General features: G+C 43.7%; 1 protein-coding gene across 9 annotated transcripts in view; it reads right to left on the bottom strand.

Annotated features, from left to right (window-relative positions):
- Positions 1 to 23,774, bottom strand: part of JARID2 (jumonji and AT-rich interaction domain containing 2) — a 260,738-nt gene that overhangs the window by 35,435 nt on the left and 201,529 nt on the right. For 8 of the 9 annotated variants that reach the window (XM_087438035.1, XM_087438036.1, XM_087438039.1 and 5 more), the window contains 2 exons: positions 21,180 to 21,245; positions 3,794 to 4,029 (listed from right to left, as the gene is read on the bottom strand). In XM_087438035.1, the coding sequence (XP_087294161.1) occupies positions 3,794 to 4,029; positions 21,180 to 21,245 (302 nt within the window). The remainder of the gene's footprint in view (positions 1 to 3,793; positions 4,030 to 21,179; positions 21,246 to 23,774) is intronic. The other variant, XM_004432105.3, reaches the window with a different exon arrangement.

Raw genomic sequence — 23,774 nt, 5'->3', positions numbered from 1 at the left:
CGCTTCATGTCAAGATAACACCGTAAAGGATGAAGAAGTGGCTATCTGACGACCATGGAAACGTAAGTGCGAGGATTCTTACCTCCTCCACACAACTCCAGGTGAAGACCTGAGTGTTACTGGAAAGCTCAAGGTTAAGACTAACACAGGCCTACCTCGTTTTATCGCTCTTCACTTCACTGTGCTTGGAGGATATTGAGTTTTACAAATTGAAGGTTTGTGACAGCCCTGCGTTGAGCAAGTCTACTGGTACCATTTTTCAAACAGCATTTGCTCACTTCACGTCTCTATGTCACAATCTGATAGTTCTCTCAATATCTGAAACTCTTGCATTATTATTACATTTCTTATGGTGATCTGTGGTCACTGATCTTTCATGTTACTATTGCAACTGTTCTGGGGCACCATGAACCGCACCCATATAAGACGGCAAACGTAATTAAACGTTGTATGTGTTCTGGCTGCTCCATCAACCGGCTGTTCCCTGTTCTCTCTCCCTCTCCTCGGGCCTCCCTATCCCAAGCACAACAATACTAAAATTAGGCCAATTAATAACCCTACAATGGCCTCTACGTGTCCAAGTAAAAGGAAGAGTCGTATGTCTCTCACTTTAAATCAAAAGCTAGAAATAATCAAGCTTAGTGAGGAAGGCATGTTGAAAGCTGAGACAGGCCAAAAGCTAGGCCTCTTGAACTAAACAGTTCTCCAAGTTGTAAATGCAAAAGAAAAGTTCTTGAAGGAAATTGAAAGTGCGACTCCAGTGAACACATGAATGATAAAGTCAAACAGCCTTATTGCTGATATGGAGAAAGTTCCAGTGGTCTGGATAGAAGATCAAGCTAGCCACAACATTCCCTTAAGCCAAAGGCTAATCCAGAGCAAGGCCCTAAATGTCCTCAATTCTGTGAAGGCTGAGAGAGGTGAGGAAGCTGTAGAAGAAAACTTTGAATCCAGGAGAGGTTTGTTCATGAGGTTTAAGGAAAGAAGCCGTCTCCATAACATAAAAGTGCAAGGTGAAGCAGCAAGTGCTGATGGAGAAGCTGCAGCAAGTTCTCCAGAAGATCTAGCTAAGATCATTAATGAAGGTGGCTACACCAAAGAACAGATTTTCAATGTAGACAAAACAACCTTATATTGGAAGAAGATACCATCTAGGACTTTCATAGCTGGAGAGGAGAAGCCAATGCCTGGCTTCAAAGCTTCAAAGGGCAGGCTGACTCTCTTGTTAGGGCTAATGCAGCTGGTGACTTTAAGTTGAAGCCAATGCTCACTTACCATTCTGAAAATCCTAGGGCCCTTAAGTATTATGCTATATCTACTCCGCCTGTGCTCTATAAATGGAACGACAAAGCCTGGATGACAGCCCATCCGTTTACAACATGGTTGGTTTACTGAATAACTCAACAGACCAACTGCTCAGAAAAAAGGATTCCTTTTAAAATATTACTGCTCATTGACAATGCAGCTGGTCACCCAAGAGCTCTGATGGAGATGTACAACGAGATTAATGTTGTTTTCATGCCTGCTAACACAACATCCATTATGCAGCTCATGGATCAAAGAGTAATTTCAACTTTCAAGTCTAATTATTTAAGAAATACATTTCATAAGGCTGTAGCTGCCATAGATAGTGACTTCTCTGATGGATCTGGGCAAAGGAAATTGAAAACCTTCCGGAAAGGATTCACCACTCTAGATGCCATTTAAGAATATTCAGGATTCATGGGGAGAGGTTAAAATATTAACATTAACAGGCATTTGGGACAAGTTGATTCCAACCCACATGGATGACTTTGAGGGGGTCAAGACTTCAGTGGAGGAAGTAACTGCAGATGTGGCAGAAACAGCAAGAGAACTAGAATCAGAAGTAGAGCATTGAAGAGGTGACTGAATTGCCGTAAGATGATAAAACTTAAATGGATGAGGAGTTGCTTCTTATGGATGAGCAGAGAAAGTGGTTTCTTGAGATGGAATCTACTCCCGGTGAAGATGCTGTGAAGATTGTTGAAATGACAACAAAGGATTTAGAATATTAGATAAACATAGTTGATAAAGCAGCGGCAGGGTTTGAGAGGACTGACTCCAATTCTGAAAGAAGTTCTACTGTGGTAAAATGCTATCAAACAACATCGCACACTACAGAGAAATCATTTGTGAAGCAAAGAGTCAATTAATGCAGCAAACTTCACTGTTGTCTTATTTAAGAAACTGCCCCAGTCACCCCAGCCTTCAGCAACCAGCACCCTGATCAGTCAGCAGCCTTCAACACTGAGGCAACACCCTCCACCAGAAAAAAGTTCAGGACTGGCTGAAGGCTCTGATGATGGTTAGCAGTTTTTAGCAATGAACTACTTTTTAATTAAGCTTTGTACATTGCTTTTTTTAGACATAATGCTACTGCACAATTAATAGACTATAGTATGGTGTAAACATAACTTTTATATGCACTGGGAACCAAAAAATTCGTCTGACTCGCTTTACTGTGGTGGTCTGGAACTAAAACCACAGTATCTCCGAGGTGCGCCTGGTAATACGTATGTTGACACACATTTCTCCGTCTGGCTGCGTACGAATACATTAACATTTCAGAAAGAAATACTTCGAACATTACCAAGAATGAGAAAGACCATGTTAAAGAACACTTCAACACAGGAGGAATTTCACTATTTTCACACCACAATGACCACCTTTTAGTCATTCTAGAGTACTGCCAGTCAGGAAATCTCTTCAGTCTACCCACACCTTGCCCTGAATCAGTCTTTACAGATTACAGTTCTGGTCTATTCTAGGGAATTTAACTCTGAGTTAAAAGTCCGGGTGAGGAGAACTCATCTATGATATGATCTCCAAGGCTCACTGACTTTAAAATGGAGTGAGGAACAGGAGCATGAGAGGTCAACAAAATGCCACCTGACCTGCCATCACTGCGTGCCTCCAGGCACCTGCCTTTCTCCCTCCCAGGATCCAGAGAAATCACTGTCGAAGGACATGAACACAGTGACAGCAACAATGGCTGAGCCCTGAGGCCATTCTTAAGAGTTTCCCCAACAGGATCTGTGTCATCTAACCAGACCCTGAAATGGGGGGCAGTGGGGGCACTGAGAGCACTGTGCACCTGCCCTCTGCTGAGACGCAGGACTCAAATTGCTTAGCTGTGCCTCATCACATGTGCACACTGCCCAGCAGTGTGCGCACCCACGCAAGTCTTCCGCTCACAAGTCCTGGCGGAGAGATGCTAATTCTCACATTACGAAGAACAGATGAACAGTCCAGGATCATCTGCTGACAGCACTAGGCAGTCTGCAGGCTCGTTTCAAGGCGTAACTTATCAGCTCTCTGCCTAACGTGAGGAAACAACCAAGTCCTCCCAGTACTGGTGGGATGGAAGGGGCCCTCCTAGGGCGCGTGGGGTGGAAGAGGCGTAATGAAGGAGGCAGGTTCCCTTCCTAGCCTCTTAATATATCCCCACACATGCAATTCAACAGATTGTGGCACTCGGCGCCTGCAGCATCCTCTAGGGAGGAACGCAAATCCCCCCACGGCCCAGGCAGATGGATCTTCCCAGAAGAGATGTGTACACGCACACCTCTGTGCACAGATACTGTTCATCTCTCCCACCTCACCTCTGAGCATCATTTCCTGCTTTTGGAACCCTCGAAACATGGATTTCGTGAGGCTACCACACACATTTCTCCTTCAGTAACTTGGTGAGATGAGGAGGGGGTATCGGGCAGGCAGGCAGGCACCCTCTGGGCCAGACCATGGTCCCCGGAGCGGCAGGGCCGGGCTTTACCTGCTTCCGTAAGTCCTGAGCCGACCGATGCAGAGAGGGGTGGTGGTGATTAGCAGCGAGCCCCTTGGCCGAGGAGCCCGAGGAGGGGGCCGCGGGGGGGTGGGTCGCTGAAGCCTGCTCCCTCCGGCTGTCAGCCCGGTGATCGCTGTGCTTCTCCTTCCCGGGAGTGGCCTCTTTGCTTTTGTGTTTTTGAACAGGTTCTTTCTCCCGTGATGACCTGCTGGAACCATTGAAAACTGGAAAGGAAGGAAAAAGGAAGAATGAAGTCACTACACTGAGTATGCTTCCATGTGTGTCAAAAAGAGACAGAAAAAGAAAACATTCCGGAAGACTATCAAGTCTCATCCACTCTCAAGAGCAACCCCAAGTCAAAACACAACCACCACAAAAACGCAAAGTACGGGGGATAATCCTAAATACTGAGACCAAAAAAAAAAAAAATCATCAACATACCCCAAGAATTTTTTCCTTTGGTTGAAATGATTGAAAAACCTAATTTTTAAAATCCCTATTAAAAAAACCCCAGCAGCCTCCAGAATATCAACATCACACTTTAAACACAAAGTAATTAAAATGAAGAAACTCATACAAATAATCACACACCAAGAACAGGACTACCTCGTGTATAAAGATACAAGGGACCTGAAATAAGACAATATATTCTCAGATTTAAAAGTTACGCATTTTCAGGCTGAAAATCTGCTAACGGTTCCGGGTCAGAGACGCAGCTGCTCCACGTGACCCTTCAGTGAGCACAGAGGAAGGAGAAAGGGACATCGGAGCTTTGAGCCAGACCCATTTCCTATTCCAGAAATCGTAAGAGCAGTAACAGCTAACAGGTATCAGGTACTTACCACAAACGAGGTGAACCACGCTCAATCTCTGAGGTGCACTCAGCCTCTGAACCCGAAGGGACAGGACATTATCACCACGCCCATTTTACAGATGAAGCCAACAAGAGTGGAGAAGGTGAGCGCCTCACCCAAGCCATGCTGCCTGTCACCAGGGCACCCAGGTCAGCCTGCCTCCGAAGCCCAATGTCCCCTCCCCGACCCCCAGGTGGGTTCTCAGTGCCAATGTGCAACGTGCCCACAGCATTCCACCCACTTAGGAAGTCCAAAGGAGAACAGCGATGCTCAGGGTTTTTACAGCCAACTTCAATCACGGTGCCGTCGCTGAGTTCTCTCTTCTGCTTTACAGCTGGGACTTGCAGACCTAGACAGACTCAGCAGGTCTGGCTCCTCTCCGTGGCATCAATGAGCCTTTCACATCTGTCATCTGTTCCCCTCGCACACACAGGGCCCCCTACTCCCCTCAAACCATCCCAGCAGGCAGCCTACTTCTTCAGGGAGGGAGGAAGGACACCCCATGCCTGGTCGGGTCTGCTCCACCCCACGAGCTCCAGGCAGAACAGCACGGAGAAGCTATAGTGAGCCCTTTAACTGTCATTTTAAAAAGGCTCCTGTGCATTTGCTGACAGAGGGAGCCTTAAAAGGTCACTGTGTCCACCTGCCCATCCGGCACCTCCACTCCAGGCCCTCCCCACCCCAACTGGGACTTGCAGAATTCCGGGCAGAATTCACCACCTGACCAGGCAGCGGTAAAGGGAAAACTCCTCCTCTTGTGAGTTGAAATCTCTTCCTGCTGGCTTGAAGAAGCACAAATCAAACTCACCCACTCCTGCCGGCCCTCAGACAGCTCAAAAAGGACAGATCTCTTTTGAGGATGCCTCTCGAGACTTATATCTACAGTTCCTTCAACCCTCTCTCTCTCACCTTGATTTGTAAGGATCCTTTAAATTACATTTATGCCTTACAGGTTGCAAACATTTTCCTCTTATTCATCATTTGTTTTTGCATCTGCTGTGGTGTGAAATCTGCTAACCCATTTTTTAAAGTTTTTCTTTGCTTCTCTGCTTAGAAGGCCCTCCCATATTGTCAAAGGGTAAAATATTCCTCTGAGTTTCCTAATTGTTTTCTGATTCAATTGCTTAGATTTACTTCTTCAGTCCACTTGTTATTCCTTTGCGTATGGTGTAACAGAGAGATTTACATTTTCCATATCCAGATTGGATGTGAACCTTGATCTCTAAAGTTCCTCCCAGCACCAGTGATTACATATTGTAAACAGATTTTCAGTACTAAAGTACACATCATACACAAAATATGGTATATGATCCCGTGTTGTGTGTGGTTCTACTGGATACTCTCAGTTACAGAGAAAATGGAGAGCTTCAAATGGTTGGCATTTATTCTAAGTGTAAGTAACTACACATTGTCAGAAGCCATCAATCATGCCCAAGCTGGCAGACTCTGCGCTTGCTTTCAAGACAAATTAAAAGCAACATCCGTAAGAAGTCATACTTCAGTGTGATTAAAAATCAAGTGAAGGAATATCAATCCAGGCAATTCTTGACCATTCACCAATTTTTTAAAGCAGTGAACACAGTCCCTTCATTAAAACACAGCACAGGAAGTTGTTAGTTTTTTAATCTCAAATATTCCATACTCCTCCATGCTTTGTTACTACCACGAAAAAGTACCGGTTTTATAATTATTTTCTCTTTGATCGAGTAAAGAAAATTTTATTCTACGTGTTTGTCCCCTTTTGTAACACTGAATTATAGAGGTTCAATTCCCAGCCCTGCTGTTTGCAACAGGGCAAGTTATTTAACGCTTAGTTTTCTCACCAGTAGATCAAGGGTAAGAGGTGTTCCTGTAAGGAGATTTGGGAAACCTTATTACTGCAGGTTTAAAAGGACCGTCTCAGGTTACTACATAATCAGATTGTGGCAAGATCTCTTCTTGCCTCCTGTCCTCCCTGCAGATCAAGTATGAAGAAGGGCTTCGATACAGCCACGTGGTTGGCCTGAACAGACCCATCCCAGCCTCTCCCATTCACCCCAGCTGCCTCCCAACATCCATTTCATGGGAAAAAGAGGCGTTGCTAATGCCCTTACCGAGGAAAGACAAATAAAACGCTGAAAATACATCCCACATTTTCTACTAGGTTTATGAGTGACTTGTGGGACCCTGAGACCCTTTCAGGGAATCCTCTAGGTTAAAACTATTTTCATAATTATACTAAGACAGTAATTTGCCTTTCTCACTGCACTGATATTTTAATAAGGTGTAAAAACAAAGGTGCATTAGCAGTCAGGGAAATGCTAATCAAAACCACCATGAGACAGCACCTTCACATCCACTAGGATGGTATCCTCCAAAAGACAGATAACAGTGAGGACGTGGAGAAATCGTAACCCTCATACACTACGGTGGCAGCATAAAGTGGTGTAGCCACTTTGGAAAACAGGCCGGAAGTTCCTCAAAAGTGAAACAGAGTTACCATAAAACCCAGCAAGTCCACTCCCAGGTATGTACCTAAGACAAATGAAAAATATGCCCACATTAACATTTGTATACAAATGTTTGAAAATGTATTAACAATAGGTAAAAACTGGGGGACAAAACCCAAAGGTTCATCAACTGGTATTTATATAAACAAAATGGGGTATTATCCATCCATAAAAAGGAATTAAGTACTGATACAGGCTCCAGCATGGATGAATCTTGGAAACATCATGGTAAATTAAGAAGCTACCGACAAAAGGTCACATACTGTCTGATCCCATTCATATGAAGTGACCAAAACAGACGAATGCACAGAGACAGAAAGTAGATTAGTAGTTGCCAGGGGTTGGAAGGGTTTTGGGAAAATGGGAATGACTGCTAATGGGTACAAGGTTTTTCGGGGGAAGGTGATGAAAATGTTTTAAAGTTGACTGTGATGATAGTTGCCCAACTCCGTGAATATATTAAAAACTACCGAATTGTACACTTTAAGTGGGCAAATTTCATGGTACATGAATTACATCTCAATAAAATTACTATTTTTTTCAACGACAGCAACATAAGGCGGGCAAAGTTGCTGATGTTTTAACACAAATCATTGGCAGTTTCAAACTATACTAATAATTATTGTATTGTTCATGACCAGTTACTAGCAGTTAAAAAAAAGTCAGTTGCATTTAAGGATAATGTAGTACAAATTGTTGAAGGTCTTCTCCTGCATACCAAAATATGATGACTGTTTCTAGGGAAAAGCCTTGGTGTGACTGTTTAAGCTGCAAGCTAGCTGCTTCTTTCATAGAATGTTACTTCTATTTGAAAGAAGCACTGATGTACTTATTTGTCGGCCATTTTCTCAAAAGTGAATAAGGGGAGCCTGTCAAAGAAAATAACTCAATAGTTTTTGCTGTCAGTGATAGCATTCACAATTTCAGGCCAAAATTACAATTCTGGAAAACCTTTATCTGCCATCATGAGTTTGACAGCCTCTCCATACTTAAAGACTTTTCTGATGAGGTCAGTGGAGAGGAGATGTGGGATTCTTTGATACTGTACCATGAAAGGTGCTGACAGTTGGAAGAGGTACAACTCAGTGAACCATTATTTTCAAATGATAATATGTTACAAAATTGTCCATGGGTAAGAGATCCACTCAAAGTGGAAGGCAAACTGATGTATTTTAATGTAACCGAGTATGAAAAGTTCATCCATATGGGTTCAGATTCCCCTAACAACTGACCTTTCAGAAACTACCATTGGATGAGTCAGGGTGCAGTATCAGATAATAACCATCTACTAGGGCTCCTCCCTTCTCCAACTGCATATTTGTCTGAGGCTGATTTTCTTCATATATGCCAACCAAATCTATATATTGCAAGAGACTGATGCAGAAGCAGATGTAAGAATCTAGCTGTCTTCTACTAAGCCAGACATTAAAGCGATTAGCAAAAATGTACAACAATGCAACTCTTCTCACCAATAGCTCTTTGGTTTGGGAATATAGTTACTTTCATAAAAACGTGATTTGTGTTAACATGTAATGGGCTTGTGTTATTTTTAAATTTTCTGTTTTAATTTTAATATGGTAGATACTAATAAATACAATCCACGTTAATAAAAGCCTTTTGGGGCCTCGCTCAATAGCTATTCACAGTAGAAAGGGATCTTGAGAGCAAAAGCCTGCAAGTGCGGGGCTGCATCACCCTTTCCATGGTTGGTGAGCTACATCATGGTTTCCAGAGGCTTTGACGGACCCTGTCCTTACGTCTACACCTACAAACCTCTCAAAAAGCTGAGGCTCTCAGCTGAAGCTACCTAAAAGTTTGAATCCAGAAAAATTTGCTAACTGTTTCACCTTGGGCTGGTGACCTGTCCGAGTCTTAGTTTCCCCATTGACTATCTCAGAGAGTTGCTTTGAGGATTCGGTGGGAAAATATTAATCTAGAAAGGGGCTTAGTGGGGCATGAAGCCAGCCTCAGCCAAGCGTTAGCTTCTTAGGGTCACCACACTACTCCCAACAGAGTCATTGGCCAGACATGTAGCACAGCACCACGAGCAACAGTGTTCAGTTCCACATGTCTCCTTTCCAAATGAACCATGGGGCACAGCCAGTTGCTAAACTGGGACTTTAAGGAAATTTGTTACGAGTGACACTGTGGTTAGCCAGCAATATCTTTCTGAGATCTAAGAAAAAACAGATCCTTCATCAGCATCATCTGTACTTAAAACATAATGCACAATGCTTTGGTTCTATTCTGATGCCTTGGAGGAGTCTGACCACCACCAGCAACAAACCAACTCCTCAGGAAAGTGCTCTGGAAAGTAAAGCCCTGCAAATCAAAGACAAATCTGTGGGCTTCTAGGATTACAGACAAGAAAGCTGAACCAGAGGGGAGAGGGAGGCATGTGCCATTAACACAGTAAATCAAAACTGCTTGCTCTGTGAACTACAGCACTGTATTCCACTGCAGATTATTGTGATCAGATCATCGGAAAAGGAGAAAGTTTTCAAAAATACAAAAATTTAAAATTGAGTAAAATTAACTTTGATTGCAAACAAAGCCAGAGTTTCCAAATGAATCTACTTTCTGTCACCATCTTGCTATTTTACAGCAGCAATAGACCCAAATGGCAAACACAGCCAAAAAGTCAAATCATGTGCTCAATGGGAAGTGGGAGGGGCAGATGGGGCGAAGACGATGGAGCCAGAGACAAGGTATATTTTGTCCTCAACAGCTCATTAATTTTAAGTGTCGTGGGAAGCTGCCAGTTTTACCCCTCGAAGTAATTATCTTTTGTCTTAATTTGTAAGATTCTTGAGAAGGGGAAAGGAAAAAACATTCACTCTCCCAGGGAAAGACTAAACCCTGTGAACATGAGACAGAAAGACAGAGAAAGTTAGATGCATAGAGGACCTATGCACACAGTCCCCAATTAAAAGGAATAATTGGACTTGTTTCTTTAAGGAGAGAAAAAAAGCATTTATCACAGTGAGCCACATTAGGAAATTGTATTGTACCCAGATACAAATAGCTTTACATTAATGAACAGAGACAAATTTATTGATTTGTATACACATACTCTGAAAGTTAAATGGCCTATAGACAAGTGTTTTCACACCACGGCAAGCAAAATCTTTAAATCCAAAGGCTGATATTTTGATTTCAGGCCACTTCATGCCTGAGAAGATAAGATTTGCTCCCAATAAGGGATGAAAAAGAAATGGGCAAGAGGTTACTTTAGAAACATCTTGAACAGCAAACAGCAACGCCGCAATCATTTGAAAGGCGGAAAGCTACCCTTTCCAAGGAGGAGCCCACATTTATAGCTCCAGGGAGTCTGTACTACAGGATGTTCCTCATATAAGCTCTGTTCACACAGTTAGATCCCGACGTGATTCCTGCGAGAAATCCATAAGGCAGACTATGACAAGCCAATCATAAGGTCTTTAAAACCCTCACTACATACATGACCTCTTGGAGGGCTGTGATTTCTAGCTCCCAGATCACCAAACACATCTGTGCCTCAATTCCCTCAACTACAAGACAACTGCCTCCCCTTATCTGCCCTCCAGGAATCGCTGAAGAATTCAAAATAAAGTATATAAAATGCTTTGTGTTCTTCAGAGAAAGGAATTATGCAAATATAAGAAGGTTGATCTTTTTAAAAGCTCCTGCTGCCATGGTGAAGACAAGACCCACATTTGAAAATAGTAATTCCCTTCAAACAGGGGTGTCGAGGCCAGCGTGTCCACTTCCGCCTGTCTCCACGCCCTTCCTGTATCCAGATGCCCCGATCTTGCTAATTATCCGTGCTAGTCAGGGCACCTCATCTGAACACCAGGAGACAATCCTGGCATTTTATATTAGGTGGCTAGGAAACAGAAGTCCTTGCTTGGCGTCTGACAAAAGTTATATGGTATCCTGAGATGACTCAGAGCAGACCTGAGCTAACAGCATTCTGAAGCCTTTACCTCCTTCAAAGGGAAATATGGATGTGAGCCATTCCAGAGCCGGACTGAAATGTCTGCCAGCAGAGACACAAAGGACAAGAAGGAAAGAATGAGCAGAAGGCCTGAAGACTGGACTAACCCCAAAATCATATAAAATAAGACTTGCTCCCAGCCTAACCCCCAAAACACATCGAAGGGACAAAAAAAACAAGTCATTGTAAATGAAGAATGTGTCACAAAAAGGAAAGAGAAGCACGCCAAGTTTCTGATCTTGAGCCAGACATTTAAACGTAAGCTTCATGTCATTACACGGCATCCCTACTTGGGGAAGACAGACTTCATCAACTGGCTGGCAGTAAAGCCTTGTTACTGTACAAAAGCTGCACTTGCTCCCTGGAGCTAGTTCAACTTGGAGTCACTATTGTCTGCAAACAATGGAATGTCTGCCAACCTGTGCCAACACTTCAAAAGGATGTTCATGCCGCGTGTGTGAGTGCTGTAACCGGGCTCGCCCTGGGCAAAAACAGCTCCACTAACTTAGCTACAGCACTCATGTGTAAAACTGGGAAAGCAGCAAGGACGTGTTTAGGTCAGCAGAAGCTCCATTATACTGTCGCAGGGCAGCTCACACTGGGAGCTGACAAGAACCCTACAGCAGCCTCCGTGCTGCACCCTGACTCCAGTATCACAAGCAAGTTCTACTGGTTTACATGGTGTTTGTAAAACCCGCTGTAATTTCTACACAGTGAAATCTCCCTACCACTTTGGTTATACACATAAAATAGGAAAGAAATCTATAAGCAGAGTTTTCAAAGCAAATTGAATTTTCTATGTAAGAATTTTAATTCTCTAAGTCATAGAATATCTTTTTCAATCAAAATTTGGTTGCCACAGTCCCAAGACGTAAAACTGTGAATACATTATGTGTAATGATGTAAAATAACTAAAAGAGTTGGATAGATTTTCCATTTAAACATGTTTCTTACATATGTTCCTATGTAAGAATATATGTTCCTAATAACTTCTGATACTAAAGTTTAAAAGGGCCTATGACCTTTATGAGAAAATAAAGGTTGGGCCAAGAGAAAGACCATAAATCAGGATGAATGGTTTCTGTCATTGAAAAGTGGTTTCCTGGAGCACTTGGCCCCCAAAGGAGCCAAGGAAAGGATGAGACTGATGGCCTGATGGTGACTAACCCCCCCCAGCCCCCCCGACTGTGCCCACATCGGTTGGCTCTAAGGCATCTCCATTCTCCAACGGGCCAGAGGGCACCCAGCAGAGGACGTTCAGGCAATGGCCTTTTGGGACAACGAGCAGGGGGCTGAGAGGGCTGTCATGCTTTATCACTCTCAAGAAACAAGACAGAGTACAGAACTATGGGTTATACTCAGAAGAGGACATGCATTAACTTTTGAACAAATGAATAGTGTTTTTGCAGTTTGGGGTTTCATAAAACCCTGTATGGTCAACAACAGACCGCATATGCAATGGTGGTCCTGTAAGATTAGTACCATAGAGCCTAGGTGTGTAGTAGGCTATACGATCTAGGTCCGGGTAAGTCACTCTACGATGTTTGCATGATGATGAAATCGCCCAACGACGCATTTCTCAGAACGTATCCCCATCGTTAAACAACACATGACTGTATTCAAGGGGATGAATTCTAAAAGACCAACCACATTTGAAGTCAGTGATAAGACTTCTGGCCCATCTTTGGATCTGAACAAGGAAGCTGTAACTACTCACAACACACTGAGAGAGAGAGATCTTGCAAATGTGCACAAGAGTTAAATTGGAAGGCACCCCATATACACAGTCAATTATACAAGTTATAGAAGAATTGGTAATTTTCAGAATAAAAATATTAGTACAGAAAAACTTAATACAGAAATATTTGCATTGTAGGAAGGGTTGTTTTCAAGGTTCTCCAAAAAAAGTATTGTGAATCCACTATGCTATCACATACACCTCCACTCACCCTCCAGGAAACAAATGACTTTCAAAAATTCTATGAGCACATTTTATAGTCTCTGGGAACAGCACGACTTCCCAAGTGACTAAAAAGTCCCCTTAAGACAGGCCAGGTGAATTTAGCTGAAAATATTAAATACTGAGCAGTTTGGTGAACAGTTCAGTAATTCAATTTAGGATTGTGGGGGAGGAGGGGAAGTGACTGCTAATGGGCATGGTGTTTCATTTTGAAGTAATGAAAACCATCTCTCTCCCAGGGTGTTGTGAATGTGTATACTATAAACACATCCCAGCCATATTATGAACAACAAAAATAATTAAAAATTCCAAAATCTAATACCTTATATTAATTTCTTTAGAACTGCACAGTATTAGAGTTCTTTAGAAGAAAGAATGATGGGGTGCGAGGCCAGTAACAGGATAGTAGCCAGCCTCCACTGTTTGAGAACTTACCAAGTGCCAGGCACTGTCCATCTGTCACTCATTTAGTCCTAACAGATTTTAGTTTATCTTTAATAAGCTATAATTCACATATCATGTAATTTGCCCATTTAAAGGGTACTACCCAATGGAGTTTTGCATGTTCATGGAGTTGTGCAAGCATTATGATGATGTCAGTTTAAAACGTTTTCATCACCCCAAAATGAAACACCATGCCCATTTGCAGTCACTTCCCCTCCTCCCACCCAACCCGATCCTGATGGAAAAAGCTGGGTGTTACAAGCATATTACAAACCGGGAAACTGAGGCTTAAAAAGGTTAAACAGTTGGCCCAAGGACACCTGGTTAGGAAGACATAGCTGAGCCAGGAGCTTCTCTTCTCCACCACCAGACGCCTCGCCTAGTGGGCTGTCCCGGAAATCTGTATGAGCATCTCACCACAGAGGAGAGGGGCTCTTCCCAGGAGGAGACATCCCCAAACCAAAACACAAGAGGGGCTGGCCCACGGTCCTAAGTGTACGTGTCCCTAAGGTCCTGCATGGACCAGTGGAATAAGTGCTTAAGGAAAATGAAAAGAAACAGGGGAAAGCTGATTATACTGATGGACAGGTGTTATTGGGGACCTTCTACCACGCTTGGAACAGCTCATTCTCGTAAGATCAATAATGCCACACTCACAGTGGTAAAGTGATTTCGGGGGTGGGGGGAGTGGCCTGAGGAAGATTAGCCCTGAGCTAACATCTGTGTCCATCTTCCCCTTTTTTTTCATATGTGGGATGCCTGCCACAGCATGGCTTGATGAGCCGTGTACAGGTCCGTGCCCAGGATCCGAAGCTGCAAACCCTGGGCTGCTGAAGTGGAGCACGTGAATTTAACCAATACACCACTGGGCCAGCCCCCTCACGGTGTTAAGAGTCACCTCTCAGAGAGCCCTCACTGTGTGCCAGGCATTTAAACACACTAACTTTCCAAGCTTCTCTTATCAATTACAAAGTTGTTCTAGGCTTCCAAATCTTTTCAAACACATGTGGTGTTAAGGATAATAGCCAACAGGCAATTTGTACCAGCCATAAAGTCTTCCAACATGTAGTGACTCATTTAGCTCTCACAAAAACCTATGAAAAAGCCACTCCTATTACCTTTTCTTCAAAAGTAAGAAAACTAAAACACAGAAAACTGGACCAAAGTTGCAGCCATAAATGGGAAGACGAGAGCCAGCCCCGTGCTCTCCACCACTATGCCAAGTGGTCCTGCAGAAGTGGCGGATGGTTAGGAACAGATACTTTCTAACCTGACTCTACATGTACTACTGCTCTTAAAACACATGCTCCCAGCCCAGAGCCCAACTTTTTGGAATATTCACTTGCCTCAACAGGAAAAGAAATGGAGCTGCCAAGTTAAAAATAGTAAAGAAGATATGCTATGAAAACGTCAATTAAAAAAAAGCATTTGTCAGCTAAAGAGCGTCTCCTCACTGAGCACGGCCATGGCAAGACACACTGACTCTGCCTGCACCCCCGCCCTCCACCAGCCAGACGGAGAGGGGGCTAAAAGCATCTGGAAGGCAACCACAGAGCAGAAATGCGGTACACGCATCCAAATGCCTGCTTTTCGGCCCTTACACAACATGCCCCCGGTGTGAATCCAAAAGCAATTAAATCATTCCAGCTGGGAGGCCAATGGTATGTTGTTTAAAAATTCTTCTGAGAAACGTCCCTCTTCAGACAGGGATGAGCACAAAAAGGGACCATGGTCTCCGCTCTTCCTTCCATCGTTCATACACACACACACTCATTTATACAAAACGTGGCGACGCGAGCAATGAACTTTCACCAGGTTCTCCTTTGCAAAGGACGACGAGGCCTCACCACAATGACAACGCCGAGGAAAAATCAAAGCAAAATTCATTCCAAACAAATGGATTAATTCCTCCAGTCCACCTCACTTACCCCATTGGAAAAAACAACCAACGATGAGAACTTTTCAAAAACTAGGCAAGTTTCAAATATCAACTTGTAATATAAATACCCACAGGGCAGTGTTTTGATTGTGTTGTTTTGTTTCCAAACCGTGATTACCTAAGGGCTCTATTGTTAGGATTATTGAGGTTCTGTGTATGTAAGAGTATTCTGGAAACTGAAGAGCTATCGAAATAGAAGTTGCTGGAGGCATTGTTATTGTAACCCGTAAGTGTTAACCCAAGGTTAAAAGCGTGCGGGATGCAGTCCATGTCATTTCAAATCATGTATTTTAATAAACAAGTCCATTTCCATTAGGATGCTCAGTGAATTATAAATGAGAACATAAGAGTCCTGTGTAATGTTTACGAAACTGAACATCTGCCCGGGGACACCAGACTCTTATAGGAGACTACTGGGGTCAGGGCTCCCACCCCCAGGAAGATGAGTGCTGTCACAGACAGACTCAATTAGACACAACCGTAGCCCAGTGTCAGGGGGCGAGGCGGGAGCACGTTCTCTCTTGGCACCTCCTTCCCTGAGCCAGGCCACTGCTCCGGAGGGAACCCTGCGGCTTCACTCACGGTCAGGCATGGGGAGAAACAAGATAAAGGGACCAGCACCAGCAGTCTGGATTCTAGTTTCTTCAAACTAGCACAGCCTAAATAAAACTAATCCTGGACATGCAGCCTAATCAGGGTTTTTGGCCAGAGCCAGCCCAGTATAAAGTATTAGTTTTCCACATTTTGTCTTCTGCGCATTTATGTTTTCCCCAGATTTCAGCAAGGGTGATCCCCATGGGGTAGAATATAGATGTTGCTGATTTCCCGACTCACCTCAACATCTCCACCACGCAAAATAGGGAAAGCGCTACGCTAACAAGAGAAACACCCTGTTGGGGAGAAGCACGAAAAAGCAGCTTGCTCTCCACTTTATCACGTGAAAAAGCCAACAATTCTGAGGACCTGCTTGACCACACGATTACTACGCTCTCATCCTTGTTCTTCCTGTTAGAAAATCGATTTTAACACCTGCACATTCTTCACCCAAGTCAGAAAAATAAAAGGAAATGGAGACAATCTGTCCCTAGATTTTACTATTTGGAAAGGGAGGCATGAGCAGGGAAAGGGAGAGCCCTCATCTCATTCACAAACTGGACCCAACCTTTTCATTCTGTGCAGTCAGAGAACTTACAAGAATCTCAAGAGCGGTTCTTTTCTTGCTTATGCTCATCAGCACCCTCTAAAATCAGAGAACGGGGGGAGGGGTGGGAGAAGCTCGCGAAGCAGGACAAGAGCATCTTGGGTCTCCCAGTGTCGCAGGTGTCACACTGCAGGGCCCTCTGACACATTCTGGGGAGTGGCGAGTCCAACTGCTCACCGCGAGGCTTGAAACCCTCTGACACCAGCCCGCTGTTCATGAGGGACAATTAGGCATCGGCGCCCTACACATCTATCTAATCAAGCTGGGAGCTCTGCAGGAGCTCTCAGAAGCTGAACAGGAAAGGTTCAATTTTCTGAACATGAACAGGGCCTCCTCTGAACTCCAGACAGAAGAAATAAAGCCTGTTGGGGCAGGTCCTGGGTGAGCCTGGGGTCAAGCATTTTCCTCTTAATCACCTATCATCTACCCACTTTCTTTAAAGATAAAACTGCTGGGCCAACGTCATGCCAACAGACCAGGTAAACACCTTCTGTACTCCTACCGAGAACTCTCTATTACAAGTGAACCCTCCAGGAGTATCTGTTTTATTCTGTGGTCACATATCACATCTAAACAACCCCTTTTATAACTGATAGGTACCCATAACGAAATCCTATCACAAGGTATTGCAAGGAATTCTGCTCTGTATTCACCAAGAAATGGGTCTCAGTAAAAGCAAAGCAGGAAAGACAACTTCTAGCTGCCACGGGAATTGTTGCCAGCGTCTGATCTGTATTTATTAAACGTGAAAGCAGAGCTCTTAGTGATCCCTGCCTGACCACGTGGAGGATTCCTGTGTAAACAACTCAGGTCCGGGGGTTTCCAGCTGACCTTCTCATACTCTGGAGGAGGCACAGTGTACCAATGGGTTATAACAGGGGCAAGAAGAGTCTGGATAGGAATGTGAAGGAGTTGAAAACTGGGTGGGATATAAATGTTTTCAATTTGAAAAAGGCAATCCTGTCTCAGGGAAAGAAGACTGGATTATAGGGAACAGAGTTTTGGAACAGAGTTTTAGTTAGGGCTCTTCACTCAGCCAAACAGGTGACCTTGGGAAAGCCACTTTTCTTGCACACACAGCTACGCCGGTCATCCACTAGAAGACATCTCAATGGTAACCATTCCTGCACATGAAACAGGCAGTAAGGGTTTCTTTGTGCTGGGAGATATAAATGAATGAATGAACAAACGAATGCTAACCCACTCCATCCTGCTCATTTCATGGAAGGGGAAATTAAGAATCAGAGAAGTTAAATGTTTCACCCAGGAACACACAGCTAATTAGTTAGTAGCTTTAAAAGAGGCATGACCAGTCCAGTGGCGCGAGCGGTTAAGTGTGGTTAAGTGTGCGTGCTCTGCTGCGGCGGCCCGGGGTTCTCCGGTTCGGATCCTATGCACGCACCAACACACTGCTTGTCAAACCATGCTACAGTGGCGTGCCATATAAAGTGGAGGAAGATAGGCATGGATGATAGCCCAGGGCCAGTCTTCTTCAGAAAAAAAAAAAAAATTGGATGATTGGCAGATGTTAGCTCAGGGCTGATCTTCCTCACACAAAAAAATAAATAAATAAAAAATAAAAGAGGCATGAACAAAGCTCCTGGGGACAACGTGATGCTGATAAAGACCTTTGTAGGAACTGAACAGACAAAAAAGACCAAACATGTGTTGTAAACTTGGTATTACAGTACAATTTCAATGATCTAGAAATGGTTGGGGATCTAGAAATGGTTGGGGAAGGAGCAATACTGAACATGGGATCACTCCACAGCAGAATACTCACTTTTCAAAGATTACTACATTTTAATTGTACCACGTGTCACTGACGAGCTTCTAATATCAATAACTCCTTTCTCCACTGTTGAAAATAGTACCTTCAGGAACATCCTTACGTCCTCCCGCTTGGGGACTTACTCCCAAGCATCGCTAGGACTTGCATAGTAAACTGCTGATGGCGGTTCGTTTCCTTGTCATCTGCCTTCTTTATATAACAGAGGATGTAGAATCGAGAGGGTGACTGACACAGCACACCTAACCCGTGGTGAGAGCTCAGTGTTTTTCTGAAATACTGACCGAATCTGAGGCTGAAGCTGGCCTTCTCCAAAGCTAACTATTCTTTTCTTTCATTTTCTTTTTCTTTTCACCTTTTGATTTCTCTTTTTCAACAAAACCACCATCTTGCTCCGGGTCACCTGAAATCGGAGGAGCATTCCTAACAGCCTCTTCACTTCTGAGCTGGCTTCAACTCACTCGCCTCCACTGGCCTCACAGAGAAGACTGCAATCCTGTGGGTTTTCACTATTTGGCTTCCAAAGACATGAACGCCATGTGGCAAGAGCACCAGGAGACCCAAGCAAAGCTGCATAGTGGCCTGTGGAGCTGGCTTTTCGACGCTGTCTACTGCCTATGAGAGTGGGAACACCACCATCACAGCATACTCTACCCAGCACAAAGCGCAACTGCTCACACTCTCATCCTCACAACAGAATGTGTATGGGTCTAGAGGCATTTCAGAAACTTTGACTCTTGGCTGCAACCTGCCACTTTGGGTGACGGGTTCAAGACATCGGATCTTCCACTTCCTCAAGACACCTGCCCTGGCCACCGCACAAGGACTCTGTTGTCGAGCAGGTGGATTCTAAAGAGATAATGTAGGTGAACACATCCTGCAAACTCTAGTATTCTTATTGTCATGCATGGAAAACAGCCGTCCACCACGCCCTCTCACAAAGGAGCAGATTTCTAAGAGAACATTTCCTAAAATAAAATCAGAGAAGCCACCCATGAACTATGAACATGTCTAGCTACGCAGTTAACAGAGAGCCTACACAAACATCTCACTTAATCACCACCTAACAGATGAGGAGCCTGAGGCTGAGAAATATTAAGCAACTTGCTAGCAATTGTTGAAGGCAGAATTCAAAGCCAGGTGGGCCAGAGTCTGAGGCCTGTATTTTGAATCACTGTGCTATTCACTCCTCAGTGCCTCATCACCTCGTTTTATTATCAACGCCAAAGGTCAAAGGCTGACAACTAAACTGGAATAAGCCAGAATGACTCAAGAGCAGGAAACTTCAACTGATTCACTCACAGCCTCACCCCACATCAGTAGAGCACATAGAGCACTGTAGACTGACTGGAGACCTACATTTCCAATTGCATTTGTATTTCCACTGACACCAAGCCACCCCTGTGTGTCAATTATCTCGGTCTGATTTGACCTTTCCACTTCATCCAAATGACGTTTCCCTGATTAAAACCTCAGAATCATGTAAAGGTTAGTGCAGTAGTCTCTTCAAGGTGTTTCTGCCTCTAAGCTGTGACCATTCCAATCTCTCTTTCAAAATACTATCCTCGTTCATCTTTCCAAAATACAAATGTGATCACAGCACACCTTTGCCAAAAAAAGTCCTTTCCTTTAGGAAGGAAGAGGAAGAGGCAAAGAGAGAAAGGATCAACATTGTGACCTTTGCATTAGATGACTCCCTGACACTAAAACTCGGGTCATACTTTCTTTTCATATGATCTTACAAAAGATTTGGTACTTGGATATCTGAAAAGTGAAAACAAACTCACAAACCCATAAACATACACAAAATAGAGCCCAAACAAACACTTGAGTACCTCAGCTGCTTGTCCCCAACGGCCCCTTCCTATCAAGGACGTCTGTACCTGGGTGTGAGGGGAGTGTTAAAGTCATACAGACAAGTGGCATGACACAATTAGGGGACACACCAGAAGTGACAGGAAGCAAGTATGTGAGCAACACAAATTGATGGTGGAGGGGGATGCGGGGGGCGGTTACATGAACCAGACATTAAAACCTGTGTGACCAGGAGAAACACATGGCTAGAGCCTGAATGCCTTGGGGCATTTCTGACGGGTTCACCAGGAAGCATCCCACACCCTAAGCTCCTTGAAGGAAGAGCCTAGATGCCTTGTTCATCCGGGTTATCTTCCAAAGTACCACAATTAGCATAGGGTCTTACACTCATTTTTCACAAGCACAGAAGTTAAAATTCTTTTACGTCAGATGCAAAAGTTAATTCCATAAGCGGTTAACATGGCAAGATCCTACCCTTAAAGAGTCTACGATTATGTCTTAGTACTTTTCCCAGTAAAATGATTTCTAAAGCTCCCTTTCAAATCCTCCACAAATACAGCCATTTCAGGAACATGCAAACACAAAATCTCTAACACTTTCGGGCATTAGCATTTGCAGAAAAGGCACAAACTCCTTTTGCTTTTATAATGGAGTTGGTTTGGTGCTTCTATTTGACTTGTTTGATCCTTTTGAACACTCCAAAGTAGAAGGACTTTACTGACTATGGTGTTCGTTGAGGATATAAGAGGATGTGAAAGGTCTTCGTGCCCATGGGAACAACAAGAAAACCTCAGACAACATAAAAATTCATACTTTCCTAGGGGACTACTGAAGAGCAGATGAACTGAATTCCAGAGGGAAACGCACACGGGGGCTGAGGGACTGGTGTGGGAATGGGCACACTTACCGTCGTCTGAGAGACTATGCAGGGATGAGGCTGGGGCTTTAACAGTATGGGACTGCATACCGGAGTCTGGAAGACACCCAAACACAAGGACAGATCACTCTGGCCTGCAGTTATCTCCCTCTCATCCATCCCCCAAAGTTTAGCTGTATGCATAGCCCCATGGGTTCTCACTAAGATGGGTTCTGGGACTCTATTGGAGTTGAATCTGAAAGCAAACTTTGGAAGTGCAGCCAACCCCTTCCCAGCTCAAATACTGACATGATCTAAAAGGCAGAGGCTTGGGTGTTGGGGGTTGAATTAATCACAGATGAACTCAATGTAACTAAAGATATAAGCCAACCACTTGAGGAGAAATCAGAGCCATCAGCCCCTCATCTAAACTGCCAAAAAAGGAAAGAGCTTCACTCCTTGGGAAACAAAAAATTATACTGTAGAATATGGCACACTACTATACACTGTATCTGAATATAATAAAAAAAGAAAAGAATACAAGACATAAATAGGACCCATAATCAAGAAAACAGTCATTAAAAGTAGACCTGTAGGTAACAGAGTTATTAGAATTAGCAGGTAGGGACTTTATAAGGGCCTTGCAACTTTGGTCTCTACAAGTCTGAGGAAGGAAAGCACAGAAGTGTTGGTAAGTAGGAGTGGAGTTACTGTGCTGATGAAGCCCAGCTGGCCTGGGTTTGCTCCCTATTGCTCCTATATCTTACTCATGCTGTATCTCAAGTACAGGAGAGGACAGCAGAGGCGGGAAGGGAGAGGAAAAGGAGCAAGAGAAGAGGGAGTACAAGAGCAAACTCAGAAAAGGCAGTAAGAGGGGCTATGTGGGTTCTCACACCTCAGACCCCCCATCTAGTCCTTCCACACTAGAACCAAGGACACACACTATCCTATGCTGGCCCCAATGAAGAGACATAAAAATTCATCAGTACACAAAAAGAACCCAAGAGTATTGCTGACAATGTTTGAAATAACAAGCGAATCCTCATGAAAATTTTAAAACCTTCTTAATTGCCACAATATTTTTTCAGTCACACATCACTGTTTAAAATAGTAAAATCTCACAACATTCTCAAAAATCAGAAGTTTGCCTGTGTGTACATGCATATGTAGATATATGTATCTACAGATAGAGACAGATACCCTTTCCTTCACTCCTAATGACAATGCAAGTGGGCAATGCAAAACTGTTACCCTCTTGCCTCAGATGACAGAACACAGGCAATTCCTTCACCCTCATCTCACCCCCTTCACAGAACTCCCTGTCATGTGCTGCCAGATACTCACTGCCCCTTCATATGATCCCTCCGCAGCTCACCTAAGAAGAGAATTCAAGATAATAAGATCCAAACGTAGGGAAGATGGCAACTGTTGATGCTAGAAGTTGAATCTGAGAAAACTATCTAGTGAACCAACAAGCTCAAGCAAGATGGGAAAAGGAAGGAGTTGGGGAGCCCACCACAACTGCACGGGTACACATGGAATTAATTCACCCGATTAACATGACTGAGGAATTCACCTATCAATCACAGTAAGAGAACCAAAATTAACATCTCAAGGAACCACTCTGATATTGTACTGATGAAATATGTCTATCATATATATAGACACAGAAACTAACAGATATGAGTCTAACTTCATGTTTTGCTCATATTTATTATTTATTCTTGATTCATACTGAACCAAAAGTAAAACTCGAAAATCAAATACCTTCTCAAGAATTTAAAAAAAAAGATCCCCGCAAGTCTCCTTCCTTGCTTCATTCTATCTCAGAAAGCTCATCCATTCTGTCTGCTTCATCCAGCTGCGGCTCCGAGATCAATTCCCAGTCTATTCTCTATAGTTCTCCTGTCTGTCCTTCACCATCACTGCAAACTTAGATGATAAAGTTCTTAACTCCTCCCCCATCAACTCCCTTCCTAATTCGCGTTCTTTTACCTTCAACCCTGCCTCTCCAGGCAGTTGTGAAAAGCTGATCATTTATGCTTCAAAATGCCTCTTGCACTCCTCTGAAACACTGTATGTTATCCAGTCCAGCCTCCCTTCAGCTCTTTTCTGGCTAGAACTTTTGGACTCTCATCCTCTTTCATTTCAGACTAAACTGGGTTGGGGGAGGAATCATTCTGAACTTGATCTATGTCATCTTACTTCCACATCTAAAATCATCAAGAGTGCCCTATTCTCTACATTTGAATTCTTCCTCCTGCGTAGCATAGCATGTATTATCAACTCTATCCTGTGGCTCCCAGTTATCCCTAAGTACACCTGCCACACTGGTGGGTCCGTATGCCACCAGCCGACAACTAGGCCACACTGCACATTCCACAGTTTATGTGGAATTGAACAGTTCATGAATTTCCCTAAAAAGTTCACCTCTACACCTGTACCTGTATTCCAACTCATATATGCAGCTGTTTCAACTATCAAGATTCCTGATAACCACAATCGCAGGTAAAAAAAAACTTTCTCCTGAAAGGGTAAAACTAAGTCACCATTTTTAATTATGCACTGGGAGTGTAAACCCTGTCTCCCCAACTAAACTGTAAGTCCTTAAAAGGGGGTCACGTCTTTACTACCTCTATATGCCAC

This window comes from Ceratotherium simum, chromosome 13 (assembly GCF_057802395.1).
Source record: "Ceratotherium simum simum isolate JZ-2026a chromosome 13, ASM5780239v1, whole genome shotgun sequence".
NCBI classification, from domain to species: Eukaryota; Metazoa; Chordata; class Mammalia; order Perissodactyla; family Rhinocerotidae; genus Ceratotherium; species Ceratotherium simum.
Note: the sequence above shows the minus strand (reverse complement) of the source record. Positions and strands in the feature narration are given on the sequence as shown.